The sequence below is a fragment of the Bacillus rossius genome, chromosome 3, assembly GCF_032445375.1.
Source record: "Bacillus rossius redtenbacheri isolate Brsri chromosome 3, Brsri_v3, whole genome shotgun sequence".
NCBI classification, from domain to species: domain Eukaryota; kingdom Metazoa; phylum Arthropoda; class Insecta; order Phasmatodea; family Bacillidae; genus Bacillus; species Bacillus rossius.
In genome coordinates this window covers 77,145,563-77,164,539 of record NC_086332.1, presented here as the reverse complement: position 1 = coordinate 77,164,539, position 18,977 = coordinate 77,145,563, and the positions used below count along the sequence as shown (strand labels likewise).

Here is an 18,977-nt window from a genome sequence, read left to right as displayed (position 1 = left end):
TGTATTGACGACACGAATTTGACATGTAATTATATCAATATTATGCCCTGAAATTCTTTCTAGCGAGCTGAAAATTCTCCAAGCTCTGGAAATCGCAATTGAAAAAAATATATGTTATTACAACTATTTAACAGGGACGATTTGACTTTTCATACTCTTAAGTCTATTAAATAGGCGCGTCGCCCCGAGCTGACTGAATGGTAAAACATGGGTTCGAATCGATTATGGTCCATGGTCATGCTGATTTAAGTTTCCCATGTTCAGCCGATATCACTCGAGATCACTTGTCATGGGACACGGCCAATTGCTAGGTGACATCCCTGGCTTGTCGCGTGTGCGTTATCGTCACCAGTGGCCTCGAGACGTGAATCCAAGGTGTAGTAATGACCGTCATGACGCTGGAACTAAAATTTCGCGACACACGTGACGCGAAGGACACGATGCGAAAGAATATATCGCGCGTTTATGAACTTTTTTTTTAATGTGGTACATCTTATCTCTCGGTATACGGTATTTGGTAGGAGAAATTTCGTGAGTGGAACGAAAGTCGCAACGGAAGTGTAACAACGGTGCTGCCATCTGTGGCGGATGGAGCGAACTAAAGTTCACAAAAATAAAGGGAAACTTAATAGTATTAACTGGTTAATGATTTTGAACAAAAAGGGCAGTATTTTAATGAAATTTCTGGTTAAAAATCAGGTTCGAAGCCGGTCTTTCGTAAAATTTTTAAGTCTTTTTTTCGCTTTTTTATCAGAGCCGTTTCATTGTATAGGTTTTAAACGAATTCTAGCGGCGGGAGACTACATGTGATTCACATCCCGATATGTACTTGAAAACATAATTTGCGTAAATTTATCACGCCCGGCGTTATTTAAAATAATTCTCCGTTAAATTTAATTTCCGAGTTTCGTATTACAAATGTATTTACAACTTGAGAACACAATAATTTGCTCGTTATAGAGATTATATGTTACACATCTCTGGCGAGAACTGAAGGATTCGCGCACACAATCTTATTTTTTCGCGGAGCGACCAAAAAAATTAAACCCTTACATATATATATATATATATATATATATATATATATATATATATATGTGTATATATACATATACATATTAAAGTTTTCTGGCAGTTACATATGCACCGCATATACGACAAAGACAGAAAACAACGTTAAAAATTTTTTATCGACAGGTTTTAAATGTGTTTAATCTAAATTTAAATTTCATTTGGGAAAATTCACTGCGTGGGAGCACATTTAAAATATTTAACAGATTAAGTTAGTAAACAAGAGCTTTAAAAGTATACTAAGCATTAATAATTTACTAATTCACCTTTCCAACCTTTATTAGAAAACCCATTTAAGACGAACATTTCAGTCACGTGGTGCCCGCGATGCGATTGGAAAAAAAATCTTTCAGTCCGAAAAGAATGACGCGTCCGCGAATTTTGTCACACTGATGTCATTGCTGAGAAAATTATTTAGTTTGCTTCGCATCAGCTGCGCTGTTTCGATTCATGCGACACCCGTATCTTTTAATGTATGAGAGATAGCACAAGTTGAGTAAAATGTTACTGGTAAAAAAAAAAAAAAACTTTTTTTGTTTGGTTTTGGGAAACATGAATGATCGAGAGAGTTTTAATATGCGCTCTAGGGGCACTGTATGGGACGTGCTATACACTTGGGCATGTAGCCAACATGGCGCACGCCACGAACTCCACCCGGTAGTCATGTGATCGCGCACGCGGGCACGCGGTCATATATATAGAGGTCTGGCAACTTCCTATACTTTGCCTTGGCGTGTCTCGTCGGCTTAGTGAAGCTCGCGGTGGCCTGCGAATGAACAAATTGTAATCTGGATTTTTTTTTTTTTTTTCAAAAACTGAGACGGAATCAGGAATGATATAATATTTGATACGAAACTCTCATTGAACACAATGATTTAATGCTGGGCTCAACTACTACTAGCGCCGTTAGTTCGCAGGCCACCGCGAGCTTCACTAAGAGGACGGAGAGTGAAGGCAAGTGCGCGCGGGGGGAAGGCCACTCACCCTCGTGTGTCTTCATGTGCGCCCTCAGGTTGCAGGCCAGCGCGAACTTCTTGTGGCACAGCTCGCACGCGTGCGGCTTGTCGCCTGCGAACAAGAGGGCAAGCACCGGGTCACGACCACGTCCTCCCACTCCGCACGCAGCGGCGACGCTCCGCAGCTTCCAGCCACATTTCCTGACGCGGATCACACGTGCTTCCCGCACCCGCCGAGAGAAATCGTCGCCGGAGCAGCTACGTCAACAAACAAATAATATCCATTTGCAAACACAAATTTTTAACCATATAATAAAACGAGCTCCTACTGAAGCGAAAAAAAACTTGAAAAAAAAATAATAACCCCGGCTTTTGACCTGATTTGCGACAAGGAAATATTTTTGGAAATACTGCCCATATTGCTAACATTCACTAAATAGTTAATACTTTAAAGTTTCCCTTTAGCTTTGTGAACTTTGGTTACGCGTCATCCGCCACAGATGGCAGCACCGCGGTTGTTACACATCTCCGTTCCATGCGATTTCAGTCAGTTACATTCACGAAGTACTCTCACCAAATGCCGTGTACCAACAGCTTTGATGTCACACATCAATGATTCTTTACTGACAACACCCTTCCATGCTGTTAACACGGGGGAAACAATAACCTGGGCACGAAGCACACGCATTATAATAATTGTTCCTGCAACTAATGAAAAGAGGCCAGTCTGTGCATAATGACGGGAACAGATATCAGTTCCCGAAACGTCGTAACTATTTTTTCATAGGAAGCCTACTGGGATCGTCTGTGCTGCCGTCGTTGTGTTGTCAGAATACCTGTTCAATTTAAGTACTGTGTTCGAACGTGCGTAACTGTTTTGTTAATGTTATCCAAATTAACTTTTAAGTATCATTATTGGGTTTCTCTGTTTATCGCTGTGTTTTCAAAGGTTTTCTCTATTTGCGGTTTTTTGTTACAACTCTCTCGTCGTCGTCAGCCAACTGTGCTCGTGTGTGGTGTTTTAATTCCTTCCACAAACTTCTCCGTGCTATATATTCATGTTACATGTGACATTGGATGATTTTGGCATGGAACTAGGAATTGTCAGTAGACGGCATGCTGTGACGTAGTTGAATTCATTTTTTAACCTCGCCATCACCGTCTGTTCCACTCAAAACATTGCGGCTATGGTCTCTGTTAACGTCTGGTGATGGTTTGTAGAATTAATTAGAATTTACGTTGTTAAAAACAGTCACTGTGATAAAACAAGTAATTTAAAACTGATTCCACACAGCAAACACCACACTTCAGCCAATGTGCTAGCCAATGTTTCAGCTGAGTAAAAAAAAGGCTTCACACACTTACCACGTAATCATGCAAGCGTGACAAACCCCTGGAATTTTTTTTTTTTTCCCTGTGTGTTTGTGTATTTATGATACTTTAGGGTTGTCTCTATGACGACAGTGCAAAATAGCACTGTCGTATGTCCAAAATAATGATTCAGTTCAATATTTCAGGTTCTAGGCAGACTACCCGACCAGAGTAGGAGAGGCTGACTGACGAATTCGCGCGGGACTATGCAAGCAGATTCGAGCTCACAGCACACACCCCAGTTCATAAACGTCACTAAACGCAGCGGAAGTGCATACAAAAAGAAACACTGGAACTGAACTACGCCAACTGCTTCCAAATAGTAGCCACCTACAAGACATTGTCTTGATGCCCAGCCCCAGATACTCCAAGTACTCGAGAGTGTACTTGCGGAGTGCGGCAGCATTGCGGGTTATCATCACCGCATCAACAACGAGCCCAAGTCCAGCTGAGCGAATGTCGCTGTGCCCCACCCGATGTCTCCAGCGAACAGTCTTCGAGGCTGTCCTAGCGTGTGGGGGCCGCGCCACCGAGATTGCCTCAGAACTTCATGATGCTAGCACACAGGCCACTGAACTGCGCTCTACAAAAGACAAGTCGCAACAAGTCTGTGGGCGCCCAAACTGCAGCTGAAACTGCAACAGAGGTACTACCGCAGCTCTCTCCTCGTCTCCCCAGACTACTCGTCTGTGCTGCCACCTGCGGCAGGAGGGAGGCGGTCTCGGCTGCGCGGGAGCCAGCACACCCGCCTGCAAAGAGATTGTCCCGGCACTCTGCCGTCCTCAGGGGCGCCAGAGGGGCCGGGCGCGACCAAGAGCTAGCGGGTCCACACCGGGCCACAGAGCGCCCCACTGGCCTCTACCACCATCCAAGAGGCCGGGCTGGACACCCGGGGCGCACGCCTCGCCGCTGAGCCAGCTCACCCTAGGAAGCGGCCCCCCAACGACAGCAGTCGTCACTGGGTGGTTTTCCGACCAGAATCCCATCCCGCGCGGTGCGATACTGGGGTTGGCAGAGATGCTGACCGCAGTACTGCACCGCCCTAGGGTCACACCGAGCCAGCCGTGGGTCGAGGGGACTCGTGCCCTCTGCAGGCATGGCCCCTAATCCCGGTAAAGGGATGGGGGTCATTGGCCCACGGTTTTGGGGTCCTTGAACTTAAACAACACCTAGCAAACCAGAACTCAGTAAATTCTAATCCAGCCCTAAATCTGAACCAACTTTACATATAAATAAAATATACCAAGGCCCAAGCATAACAAGCCCACTGCTCGGAAAACTATAAAACTCATTAAAGTCATCTCCCCCCCCCCTAGCGAAAGGGCTGGGAATCCCACGCAATTTAGAGTAACTAAACACACCGAGGCGACTCGAAATTAAAATTTAACCTAACACATTCACTTTTGCCTCAGGGCCAATTTAACTCCCACACCTCTACGGAGATAATAGCCATGTTCCCCAAATCCCCTCATAACCGAAAAGTAAACTAGGATCATGACTGGAGGTTATGGGCTGCAGTCTCCAGTGGACCCAGGGATCCATTCCAAGTGCGAGCATGCGGCCCCCGGGACTAACATGGTGATGATGACATACCTTTTGGCCGGTCAGATATGGCTGCCTGGGATTGCTTCATTAATCATTTGATCTGAACCACCATAAATTATTTTGAATGACACTAATCTTACTTAACCAACCTTTCAATTTAGTTACGGTAACCTAACCTAACTACTCACCAGGAAAAAAAAATTATTATAACTGTTATTAATAACACTGACCGAACCTAATCTAACCTAACCTTTTACTTCAGAACAATTCGGGTTGTAATTGTGGCTATCGTCCCTGTGAACTGTCGTAACATATAAACACACAACGAACAATTTTCTACGTTATGACTGTACACAAAGTTTGGCAATATCATTTCACGATTCTAAGCTGACGGTATTTCTAAGCTATGATTTTCTATGTTACGATGGTTCTAACTTGCGTATTTCTAAATTATTTTCGTTCATAGTAACGTGTTTTTTTTTTTCGGGGATGATAAGTAGTACCATGCATTTTTCCGAAAAGATTTACGTATCAGCAGTGTGTTCCTACTTTTTAGCATTGTCTGTGCCTCGTGGTTGGGGTGGGTTTCTTTCAGGTGCATGTCTACTGTCAGCACGGCAACCATAGACATCCAGTGTGGAAGCAAACGTGTCCTGAATGGGCCGGCCAAATAGGGCAATGACTTCGCTTGCAGATGGCCGCCAATCGCTTATTGCAGTCTGTTGAGCGATCAGATTATTGCGCGAAAATTACATGATCGTAATTATAAATTATGACAGTCCTATATTTAACTTTCTAAGTTAAGTGTAAATACGTCTGTACCCGACTGCCACATCTGTGCAAGCTAGTAGGGAATTCGGTCCGAGCGCTGGAACACATAACATAACATGAACCCACGCATTAGCAGAAGAATCTCCGGTTTCTATGGTTTTGGGAACACTAAATTTTTGGTTTAATGATTAAATGATTTTTTTTTTATTTGAGCTAGATTAGCTTAACGTTAACGAGATACGATCGGAAGGAAACATGTAGTGTCCAAGGTTGGGCGACTTCAGTCACCAACGATGGCCCTTTGTTGAAGGGCGACGGAAGAGCGAAAGGGATTGTGATGGGCAGTGTTGCCAAATGGCGAAAATAAAAATCCACAATCAACGAAAAGAAAGAACACTTGGAAGCATATTCGTCAAAAAGGAAGCACAATCAAAAAAAGAAGCTGATTTAGAAGCACATTCGTCAAAAAGGAAACACATTTGGAAGCACAATATAAAAGGGAAGCCCATTTGGAAGCACATAAAAAAAAATAAGCACATTAAAAAGAAAGCACTTTTGGAAGCACTTTTACAAAAAGGAAGCTGTTTTATGATAATTCAGTATTAGTTAGAAATCCGATTTCGAGAAATAAAAACAATCACAATTGAAATCCAAAATATAATTTATTTAATATTTATACACATGAAAGTAAAACAAGTCATTATTGTATGAAGCCTGGATTTCTTAGTTCACGGTGTATGGTAACTAATTCGTTGAAGTACGAATCATTTCCTTCTCTAATCGCTAACAGTAGCAGTCTCAGATTGACCAATATGTTAGGATCTTTCCATGATGTGTAATCAAACTATTCTGCTGCCGACATCTTTCTGAAATGTTTAATAACGATATTTTTAAGATATCTGAAGTCTTATGTTTTATCGCCAGCCTCAAAGTCACTGTCGCCATCATCGTAGAAGTCAGAATCTTCACCAGGATTACTGTAAGAATTCGAAATCGTTGACGTCGAAGCTTCTTCATAATCTACAGGCTTCCTTTTTATGTGTCCATCATTTCTCAAAAGTACGGAGGATCTACTTGTGATGGGTCGAATGTATTCTCCCTTTTCATGATAATGATACTTCTATTGTCTTTAGTCTTCCTTAAATCAACAACGTCCTTCAGTTTAAATTCTTTGTCGAGATCAAGAGAGCTATGAAAATAATCACGTTAAAGACAAGGAAAATTATTGTCATGCAGCACACTCTTCTTTAGAGTAGTAGCTCCCTCGTTGTCTGTATCTTGTAAGTGGGCTTAGCTTTCCAAGTTCTGCCATATCTGTTTTAAGCTCTCTCTTCGCGTAAACATCTTGCTACACCGAACAGAACTTATAATTTTGCGTAGTGGGTTTTTAACATTCATTCTTCTCGTGTTGTAAAGTATTCTTTCTCGGCACAAACTCTTTGCTGCAGTATCTACAGCGATGTGCTTTTGCTACAGCTGCAAACAACGAACCAGGATCCACGCGACCAATACCAGATGCAAAGAGGTTTAAATTGTAACAATTACTTAAATAGAACTTTTAATATTTCGTAGTGAGAGTTAATTTATACCATACGAGAAATCTCGCCACTTTTTGTTTTGAGGTATATATTATTTATTTTTCATGTGGGATACAGAATGCCCACTCACGATCGCAAGAAAAGGAGGGTTTTGCTAGACATCGAGGAGAAGGAAGTTCGACTTGCATGACAGCTTTTCTCAGCTGTATCAAGACACAATGTAATCGACTCAGTAATGAATCTTTTATTCGATATGCTATACATACATTCACTGTTTTTATGTGGGATACAGGATGCTCTCTCACGATCGCAAGAGGAGAGCTTCGCTATACGTCAAGGAGAAATAAGGTAGTTTTTGCATGATAAAAATTACAAACAACTTCTGGCCGCTTGTGAACTTCACATTTGTTCAGCAAGGATAGAGTGGACGGACTACATCAAAGGATAAGAGATGCTATTTCACCTCTGTTACATTACTCACTATAGTTATGGTACCTGTCGACGGGTTCGATTTATGTTTTGTCGCAAGTTTTCCGATGCACTCAGCTACGTAACCTAAATCTATACCGCTTTGAAAATAACCGATTCTCGCAGTATCATTTATATATACTGCCTTATTTAATATAAAATTAAAAATATATATAAGTCCAGAAATGCATTTATTAACACTTAAAGCAATATGCAATAACTTAACATGACGAAAAAACTATGATATATTTTTACGCTACTATATTTTTGTGAGAAGTAAAATTCTGGTACATGGATGTAAAAAAATTGTGGTAACTGGTACCGAGGACCAACTATGATGTATGTAACAGATATCTGGTAGGTGTGGCATCACTGAGTGCGCCTCACCATGTTTGCTGTCATCTTTTAAAAAATAAACTTGTAAAAATTCAAATTAGAAACAAACACAAAACAGAATTGCCAAAGTTATGTCAGTTATTATATATGTTGTTCTAACTTGTGATGGTTTTATGAGTAATGTGTTTATTACTCATGATAATTTTAAGTTGTGTGTTTGTAAATGTTGACAGATCTAGATTGCATGTGTTTGTAAGTTATGATCATTCTAACTTATATAGATTTAAGTCATGTGAATTTTGTATTTTGATAATTCTGGATGATTACTGTTCTAATTTGTGACGGTTTTAACTTGTGTGTGGTTGAAAGCTTATGTAGATTTAAGTTATGTGGATTACTTCAATAATTAAGAGTTCCAACTGTTCAAAGTTTGTTACTATTCTAACTCGTGCGTGTTTAAAGTTATGTTCGTTCTAGTTTATGCGGCTCATGTAAATTTAAAATGTGTGTGGATTTTTTTCTACAACTCTAAGTAATTTCTGTCCTAAGTTTTGACTGCTCAAGATTGTATGTGGTTGTGTGTTATAATCGTTCCGGCTTATGTGAATTGAGCTGAAGTGTATCAGTTGTGTGATTGTAAGTAATGAATGACTGTTGCAGGCGAGCGTGTCGCTTCCCACGCGCCGGCGGGGAAGCCGTGGAGGAGGGCGTGTCTCGGCTGTAGCAGCAGATACATCACTCGCCCGATCACATGGGGGGTGTCGCCAGCAACTGCCAGCTCCAGCCGGGCGCGCCTACTGGCTCCCGACCGTAGGGTAGGGGGCTGGAGGTGGTGCATAAGCTGGGATGGGTAGCCTCAGCCTCTGTGTATAGCTAATGGCTCTAACGCCCTCCTGGTTGCGTATGCGGCGTATCCGCATCCTTGCCCATGGGGGCCCCAGCCTGGACATCCTTATAGGATATGAAGGCTGGGTTATCAAATAGGTCGGAGGAGATATTCTCAAAACCTGGCTCCCGACCGTACAACAAGCGCGACTCTTACCGTGTAAACTGGAACCATGTGGGTGGGTCCATAACTCCTGGCAACAAAACTCGGGCTAGAGGTTAAATCAAAATGTTTAGGTTTATTGTGTACATTTAGCTACTTGACGATTAAATGCTCAGAAAAAAAGATTTGTTTTCCCTAATCTAACTAAAATTTCGTGTATTTGTTAGGGAAGGGTCTGGGTTAGCGAAGACTCTAAGTGTGTCCCAGGCCAAAATCTTTCCGCCTGATAATGCTTGGTTTCAGCCATGCAGAAAGGGTAGCATGCATCGTGCGCATTGTTCCAGGATTAGCCAGTGATGTTCAGCAATTGATGCCATGACTAACTCCTCTAACTTAGATCCAGACTATAACTAGTAAATTTCTGGCCAGGGAAAACTCTGGGCTCATTCATCGAAGTTGAATAGTACAAGCATTAAGCCAAACAGGTTCGATACACCACAAGAAGAGTGGTCCAGGAAGAAGAGTTGGTCAGGGGCTGACGGTTTCAACCACGCTGGGGTCAGGAGCTGGACCTTTCTGTCCGCATTGGTGCTTGTTTTCATCAGGATTTGTGCCAGTGACGCATGCGCCCCTGGCGGCGGAAGACAGTACTCGTCGCCCTTCAAGCTGCCGGTCAGCGCGTGTGCTTATTGTGTTCAGTGCATATAAAAATAATTGTATTACTTTAATTACGTTTATAAATCACGAGCTCGCGCGTCGGATCTCACTCCAGGAGGGATGGAGCGGCAGGTAGCCTGTCGCCAGCAAGAGGCTGTCGGCACTTAGCGAAATTATCCAGTCTGCCATTGTCAAACCCTAAGAGATTTAAATTGTGCAAAAAAAAAACCCTTAATCCTATTTTGTAATAAAAACCATGTTCTGTATGAATGAGTAGGAGATGCAAAATTTCAATTTCTGCTGTGCAACACCACAAAATATGTGGCTACCGAAGTAAAGTGAAACATTTCCACTGGTTTGTTTGCCTGATGGTAGCTCACAGTCAACAACGTAGCTGTTCAAAAACGAGGTCCCAGTGTTGGCCATGAGGGTTTCTCTCGAGGACCCGCGGAGAGCGGGGCACAGCGCCGGTGCGAGTCCTGGCGGCCGGCGATCGAACTAGGACCCGACCCGAGTGCGCGGTCTCGGTGCCCTCGTTGTGCTCTCGACACTGTTGTTGGCAGGGGGCGCCCACCTTTGCGTGTTTACGTGGCGGGTCTGCGAAGCCTTCTTTTGTTTTCTACTTCAGCTGACTGGCATTGCCGTGTTGGTCAGGCACCGACGTGAAGTGTTTTGCATTATAGAAACAGTTTTAAATTACCTTTTAAAAAAAAATGGAACTGGCTCCTTTTTTACGACGGGGATTCTGATTCGTACTTACCAACCATCTTCAGACGTTATCAACGCAGCCTCCTCAATTTTGCTTTTTCGGGTGGAACAATATGGCGATGGCGACTTCAACTACGTCCTCCTGACAATTCCTAATTCCATCACTGTTGATACGGCAAATAAATATTTTCGCACACAATGAAAACAAGATTACTTTTTTGAACTACCATTTAATTTTATTATTTCAAAAATACAATTAAATTTTTTAATGACGGAAAAACCCAAATTTTTCTCTTGATTGTCACTTAACTAGAAAAAAATTATTTACATGTACTTAAAAATTAAAACATTATAAACGTATAAAACCATTTTATTTTTAAGAAAACCTTTTCAAAAGCTTTTCATTGGATTTTTCTCTGTTTATAAATGTTTGTCTCTATTTGCGAGGAAAATTCAACTATAGTATTCACGTGATTGTGTGAAAATCACCCGAGATTTTAATATCGGTGTATTTAGTTTAAGATGTTACTTAGAATTGTAAAAAAATATGACACAGATCTTAAAAAAGGCACAAGCAGAAAGTTTTCTGCTCAATTGAAATTTTTTAATTCGTAAAACCAAAGAATTAGTTTCGTTTGTACCCCCATCTCCTTCCTAACACAAGAGCATATATATATATATGTGTGTGTGTGTGTATGTATGAGTGTGTTTTTAACAACTTATCTCTCGTATATGTCATTTCGTACGAGTAATTTTGTGAATGGAACGGAAGTCACATGGAACGAAAATGTGTAACCATGGTGCTGTCAACTTGCGAATGGCGCAAACAAAAATTCACAAAACCAATGGGAAACTCTATAGTTTTAATTGTTTAATGAATTTTAATAATATGAGTTGTATTTTAATAAAATTCCTAGACAAAATCAGATCCAAAGCCGGAGTTCAGTATTTTTTCCAAGTTTTTTTCGTTTTTATTAAAGTCTTCAATTTACATTTTAAAAATTTCTGTCTGCTAATCAAATGATTCAATAGTCAACGTTGCTGCTTCGGCAGTGAATCCTAGTGGAAAATTCGAAAACTATGAGTGATTCGCGTCAAGAAATGTAGTAACACAATTTGCGTATATGTATTACGCTCGGAATTATTTTAAGACTTCTGCGTTAAATTTCGTGTACGAGTTTCGTAAGTGTAGTTGCAACATGCGAACACATGAATTGGCTCGTTACCGATGTTAGATGTTTACACATCTCTGGCAAATACTGGAAGAATAGCTCACGTGTATTTTTTTCCCGGTAGTCTAGTCTGCTTTTAAGGTGAGAATACGCTAAATTCCAGGACCAGAGGTGAATCACACATGCATACTTCAAGGAACCTGCGTGACCGCTTTTTGTCCAGCTGACGGTCTGCTCTGCATGTGGGACAACCATAACATTGGGTGAAGCGAAGTGCTTAGATTTCGGAAACAGGTTCAAATAACTATATTTCATGGAAGTGACCTTGTTTAACGACGTGAATTTTATTTCATAACCATTGACATCATCAGTAATCCACTGTTAAAAAACGTTCGTCTTAAATTTATGGAGAACGCTGTTTACCAATTATCCGTGGTTCTTCGTAAATTTACGGGTACCTTCATTAGATTGCGGGTGCTATGTTAACTTACTTTTAACATGAATTCACAAGAATAATCTTCGTTTAGTAGCAAAACATTTAAAAAAAAACCTTAATACTTTCACAAAAACACTGTGTTTTACCCCGCGAACAGAACCTGGAAGTCGAAATGCGGCGTAGTTTTTTACGAAGATCTAGACATCTAAAATTACGAAAAACCATTTTGTTTATTCGAGGTGAAATTTCGGTAAATCTACTGTAATTTAAAATACCCTGTCACGCTGTCAAATATCTGTCTCCAATATATTTGACAATAGAGTTGGAGGGGTGGTATTTTACGGAAAATGACTTCCAATTGTATGCATTAAATATATTTGGACAGATAACCTCAAATATGATTTTAATCATGTCACACTATCAAAGTTCATTTTTCATTATCAACCATTTACAATTTTTTTTTTCATTTTTGAAATTAAATATTTCATCACAGTGCTGGGTGGAATTTTTTTATTTAATTTTTTATTATGTTTGTGCATTTTTGAATTTTTTGAACATGAATGAATTTAAAACACAATAAAATTCGTTATATAATAAAATTTCAGTGATTATTAAAGTTATAGAAACATAATTTCATTTTCAAGCATAAACTGTTTTTGCATACAACATTCCTACTAACATTATTTGAGTTATTTAACTTTTTTAACCTCTTTAATCGGTCATGTGTGCTTCGCCATTTTAAAGAACCGTTGAGACTGTAACCGATGTCATTTCCGTGTTCGCTAGACACGATTTTGATTGGCTGATTGCATCCAGCATCCAGCCTATTTTGGAAACCGACATATGTGCAAAAATATTCGACGGAAACTCAAGTCATCCAACTTGTCGAACAAAAAGTGGCTGCGCTAGAAGTGTGATGTTTTCGGTGACGCCATGACCCTCCAACTTTATTTGACACAGCGGAAGTTGGACAGTGTGGCAAAGCGCCATCTCTGCAGTCTTCTGAGTGTTGAAACGTGAAGATATGTCGCACAATGCCACCTCCTGATCCATGTCCTGGTCACAGACTGTGATGTCGCACAATGCCACCTCCTGATCCATGTCCTGGTCACAGACTGTGATGTCGCACAATGCCACCTCATGATCCATGTCCTGGTCACAGACTGTGATGTCGCACAATGCCACCTCCTGATCCATGTCCTGGTCACAGACTGTGATGTCTCACAATGCCACCTCCTGATCCATGTCCTGGTCACAGACTATGATGTCGCACAATGCCACCTCATGATCCATGGCCTGGTCACAGACTGTGATGTCTCACAATGCCACCTCCTGATCCATGTCCTGGTCACAGACTGTGATGTCGCACAATGCCACCTCATGATCCATGGCCTGGTCACAGACTGTGTTGCCGTCTCCTGCCTGGGGCACCTTCGGTTTTATTGGCTCCAGCATGAAACCTGTCGGCGGCGGCAGTCCCGCCATAACACCCCTTCCCCCTGGGGCCATGCTTGCCGTCGCAGCGTGTGATGAAGCTGTTAACGTACTAAGGGCCAATAAGAGAGCATCTAGCAGCAGCCATCTGGGAAGAGGGGGCAAGGGGGTAAGCAAGGCGGCGAGGAAGCTAACCCACGCGTGCCGCGCCCAACCGACCGGCCTTGTCTGCGAGCCGCGATCCAACACGCCGTGGACGAGGGGAGTCGTGGGCTGCAGACGGCGTCATCTAACTTGTCTCGCGCGTTCGGCAGCTCTCGCAATAAGCACCCGTCCTCTGCGTATCCTTCCGCCTCTGTCGTTCTGTCAGCAGTCGGCTCGTAAACCACTCCGCGCGGCTGTCAGTGTTGCCAGGGCCGTACACAGGAATTTGTGACTGAATGAGTCCAGGGTAACTATTTTATAATTTTTTTATGATTTTTTTAATAGTCACATTAAAATATAAAGATTTGGCTTGAGAAAAGACAACGAATATTTTTTTTAAAATTTGGTTGTTTCCAACACTTAAGTAAACTAATCGATGATTTCGTTTAAACACTTCATAAACGCACAATGTTGTTAAATATGTGAAACTCACATATCAAGTTTATATGGACGACATGCTTACAAAAACACGCGTGAAAACCTGCATTAAATGTAGAATACTTGGGGAAAAACAATTATCGACGCTCTTTTGCACGAGGCAAGTCGGGTTACAATGGGGAGAAAATATATTAATGTAGCAACGTAGCCCTCTAAGGACTGCAACTATTAATCCTTCCAAAATGATAACTCTGTAACCTTGTATAGTTAGGTTGCCATAATTTCGTTATTCTGTCTTCGGGTTTGTCTTAACCCAAGGAACTCCCCATGGCTACGTCACAGGTGAGTTCTTGAACAAAATAGCGTGCGATGCTTTGCAAGTCGCGGTTGGGAAATGGGCGGCACTGGTACTGCTCATTTTCTATGCGTTAACGGAATTTATTTCCAGTAATTAGTATTAAAAATATATATCTGAATCCCAAAGTGTAGCCTTTCGGTCCCTCCGTCCCGCCCTTGAAAGGTGCCCAGCAGACTCGATCCGCTGCTGAATTATGGAAATAAAGCTGCTACCGTTTACCGTCCACCAACCTGTTATTTTTGTCTTCGTCCTTGATCTTGAGTCGTTCGCTTGATTAGAGCGAACAAAAACAAACTGACGTAGAAGGGGGGGGGGGGGGGGGGGGAAATTACTTAGGTGTCTGGGGTGCTCGGTCAATTTTTTTTTTTATGTTCGTCATCTTTTTTATTTTCGAACGCGACGTGGAATAATATATACACCCCCCCCCCCCTTCTCAATAAGACTACAGGCGATCGTATAATTACGAGCAGGTGGTGTTGGCGTGGTTCGAAGGATTAGTATTCCTCGCCGCGGGGAAGTCTGCGTGATTATTGCACGTTATACGTCCGGGAGTTTTCCGTGTAACGCGCTCCCCGGGAAACCAGTCCGTTTATCGAGGCTCGGGACCGTATCGTCTGTCCTGTACTCCCACGCCGCCGTCGATGGAGTGGCGCGAGAGCTGCGCGGTGCCGTTTGTTGACCTCGGCGGCTGCTGCAGACAGCGGCGAAGCCTCGCCTAAACTGTCGCCCGAGAGAGAGACAGCGTGTGGCTCAGCACACGTGGTACAAGTGGAACTTCTTTGGCAATTCAAACCTCCACTCTTTAAGTATTTTGCAAGGGATAAAACGGCAGAGAGAGAGAGAGAGAGAGAGAGAGAGTAATACCATTTTCTCAAAAAAAACTTTTAAAAGTATTAAAATAATTTAAGAAAAGTATTTAAAGGATCAGAACGAAAACATTAAAGACAAAATATCATTTCTACTTTTGATTTTATTTCCTCGATATTTATACTAATGTCGATATTAAAAACATGAAACGTACGCAAGCAACCGTTCACGCGTTGTTTACGATGTTTTAAACGTAGCTAACCTAAGCTTACCGATTGCTTACGCAAATATATAGTATTTTTAATGTCACTTACCTAGCCTTACCAATTCGATGAACAGTTAATTATTGGTAAACTACTTAAAATATTAAAATGCCATTTTACACCGTTATTAGAAACGAAAACCTATCTCTGTCCTTTTTGCGTCAGAAAGTTTCACAATTTTTCACGAAAACGTTGCATTAAAATTTGGCCTTGAAATTTATTGTACTCCCATCGCGTTCAAATAAATCACTGCAAAAAACTTTTTTTTTTACTTATTGTAGGTACATGTGAAGTTATATATATTTGGAATAACGAAATAACACAAGACGTAAATATATTGTAAGCTGCGTGTCTGCACAATTACCTGCTAATTGGACGAAGCCTCCCCCCCCCCCTTTATCTAATAGTTGCGCCACACCATTAGAAATTTCAGTAAATTCACGCATTTTTCAGCGAAGAATCTAACTTGAATAAATGAAGAGTTCTTCGAAACTTAAAATAACTGAATCTGCGTGGAAACTATGCCGTATTTTGTATGTTTCCTTCTAAACAAAGGTGGGCACACACTTGGACCAAATAAGAGTGTATTTCTGTGAACTTAACTAGCTTGTGAATGTCTTTATTAATATAACAAGAGTATTATTTTGGACTCAACCTCAAAGTAAGTGAACTCATAAAAATAGCCGTAAATTCGCGAAGATCCCTGGATAATTTGTAACCAGCGTTCTTCCTAATTTGAAGAACTAAATTTGTCACAGTGTGCATTCTTGCCCTGTCACTTTTGTTAGCACACGCAGTATTAACAGTGCGTAAGTCACGCACGTGTGAAAGCGCCTTGCTCCAGCTACGAAGCCTGATGTGTATGTAATCCGCGTGGTGGCCAAGGGAAAAAGAAAAAAAGCTGGAAAAATCCCGTGAGGCAGCGTGTTTGTATTGAACGACACGTGGACGGAACGTACGCTCACCGCCAGCGAATTTTTAGAACGTTCTAGGCTTCGTCAACCGCCGTCACTGACCACTATAAAAACACCTGTGGGCTGATTACGAACACTCGCTGAGACTTAATGATGTTCTCCACGCTCTACACCGAAACACGTACCGCATTTGGTGATTAGGATCCAACATGCGATGTGTGTTTCGTTATGACCTGCGAAACTTGTGAGCCAATGTATAAATCAGTGACGTCATAGGGCCAGCAATTTACGTTTTTTTTTTTAATTTCATTTTTATTTCGGGCATTTAAACTATCGGTGATTCGTATGAGAATTATTTAATTTAAACATGGAATAAAATAAATATGTGTCGTCAATGTTGCAATGCCTGTGTATATGACCGTGGCCACAACAAACATAAAACCATGTTTAAAAAATAATACTGTAACAGTTCCTAAACTAAAATATATTTTTTTACTTTAAACTTAGTCGTAAATAGGTTTTGCTCCTTAACAGTACCAGCAAAGATAAAAAAATCGTGCCTGAAAAATTTCACACGATTTAATACTTATAATACGAGGGATGGATTTTTTAAACCTCCGAAGTGCCATGAAAAAGACAAATTTACATAACATTATAATTTTACTACCTAAAGTTCAGCAGTTTCTTACTTATTTTTCTACATAATCACCAAAACGATCGAGGCATTCTTCATATCGTAACACAAGCTTCTCGATACCGTCTTCGAAGAAGTTAGCCGCCAGTGAGGGATACAGGGCCAGCGCCTGGGTCTCCCTCTCCGTCACGACGCCGCTGTGAGGCGGATAGACTGACTAGCGCGGCGCATTCAGCCCTACAATATGCAAGCGTTTAGTCCACCCGCCTCACAGCGGCGTCGTGAGGGAGAGGCAGACCCAGGCGCTGGCCCTGTATCTCTCATCACTGGCGGCTAACTTCTTCGAGGAAGGCATCGAGAAGCTTGTGCTACGATATGATAAATGCCTCAATAGTTTTGGCTATTATGTAGAAAAAATAAGTAAGACCCTGCTGAACTTTGGTGATAACATTAGTATGTTAAGTAAATTTGTCTTTTTTTTTAAAGCCCATCGGGGGTTGGAAAAAAATCAGTTCTTGCAGTTAAACTACATCGGTAAATTCTTATTCCTTTCACATCACCAACTGATACACACGTGCTATGTAACTTAGCACCGGTCCGATAAATACCCTCCGAAATGTGTTTTCATAGACAAAGGTTACTGTATATACCGTCAGAACGTCATTAATGGTCAGAGCTTAAAGGAAAATATACTGTTCGTAATCACGCAACTCTTTCCTAAGGTAATCTTCACGACGTTAGATGCTTACCGTTTCTTGTGTCGCAGAATGTGTGTTCATAATCAGCCCGCTGGTCTTGAGGGAAGCACCAATCTGTCTGCCGGAGACCGCTGCTGGTCATCGAGCAAGCGACGCCCTACCCCGCCGCTACCCATGCCTACGTCACCATGCTCCCCACGCCAATGGAGGATGAAACACAGGTATTGATTTTAAGTAATAGAGAGGATATCTCTGGACGGTAGGTTACGTGAAGGGAACGCAAGAATAACCTAAATACGTAACAAGATGTAAAGATGTTTGAATATTTCGTGGGTCGACGAGAGCGAGTGGAGTTCGCTCACTACACTAATAAAGAGTTTACGTCGTCAGTACGTGATTGGGCTAAACGACTGAGGACGGCAAAAAGGCAGAATGCAGCGGTGAAGGTGTCGGGGTCCAGGCAGGAGACAGTGCTTAAAGATTTAAACTTATGAACCTACGTTGACGAACTCCACGTGGAAAGGAACGAGTAAAGGCAGGGTGAGTACCACTGGTACTCATTTTATTCGTGGACCTCAGCGGCTCGGGAATTCAGCGTGGAGTGGCGTGAATAAGCGCCGTTTTTCTGGACGTTTCGAGCGTCGGGTAGGCCCGGGATTACGCGAAACGTCATATCCACTGAAAGGCTGCCAAGGGGATAAAAGCGGTGACGTCGGCCTCCGTGAGAGTTCAAGGAGTTCCAAGCGAGTGGAATAAGTTTCGAGTTCGGATGAGAGAACACCCCCCCCCCCCCCCCCAAACACCGTGAGCGGCGTGACGTGGAGCGACGGGACCATGAGTGTGTGACAGAGTGACGCGAGACTGTGTGTGGACACTTGCTAGTGTGCCATAAATTAGGAATCCTGGCACATTTTTTTTTAAATTGTTATTATAATTTTAAATAATTTTTGGAAATTTTATTTTCCATATAATTTGGTTACAATAAGGTGATTTACTCTTTGTTAGGCTGGTGTACTCTACGTATTTAAACTTTCTGCCAGTAGTCTGAAGCACCTTTTCTCAGGGACATATCTGATCTTTTGCAAATCTAAGACATCGTTGGCAGACCGTTTGACATTTCTCTCGCTTGCAGTCACGTTCTCGGCCCGTAACATTATGTCCCTGCATGACTAAAACTGCATACAACAGCTCTGGACGAGTCGTTACCACATCTCAGAGACGAGCTTACCATAGTCTTTCCCGTCACGAATACGTCTTAGGTTCACTCCTC

General features: G+C 41.9%; 1 protein-coding gene across 1 annotated transcript in view; it reads right to left on the bottom strand.

The window, feature by feature from the left end:
* The window catches only part of LOC134531324 (zinc finger protein 16-like), a 331,519-nt gene that overhangs the window by 16,844 nt on the left and 295,698 nt on the right, over positions 1-18,977 (bottom strand). The window contains exon 7 of the mRNA XM_063367018.1: positions 2,056-2,139. Within this exon, the coding sequence (XP_063223088.1) occupies positions 2,056-2,139 (84 nt within the window). The remainder of the gene's footprint in view (positions 1-2,055; positions 2,140-18,977) is intronic.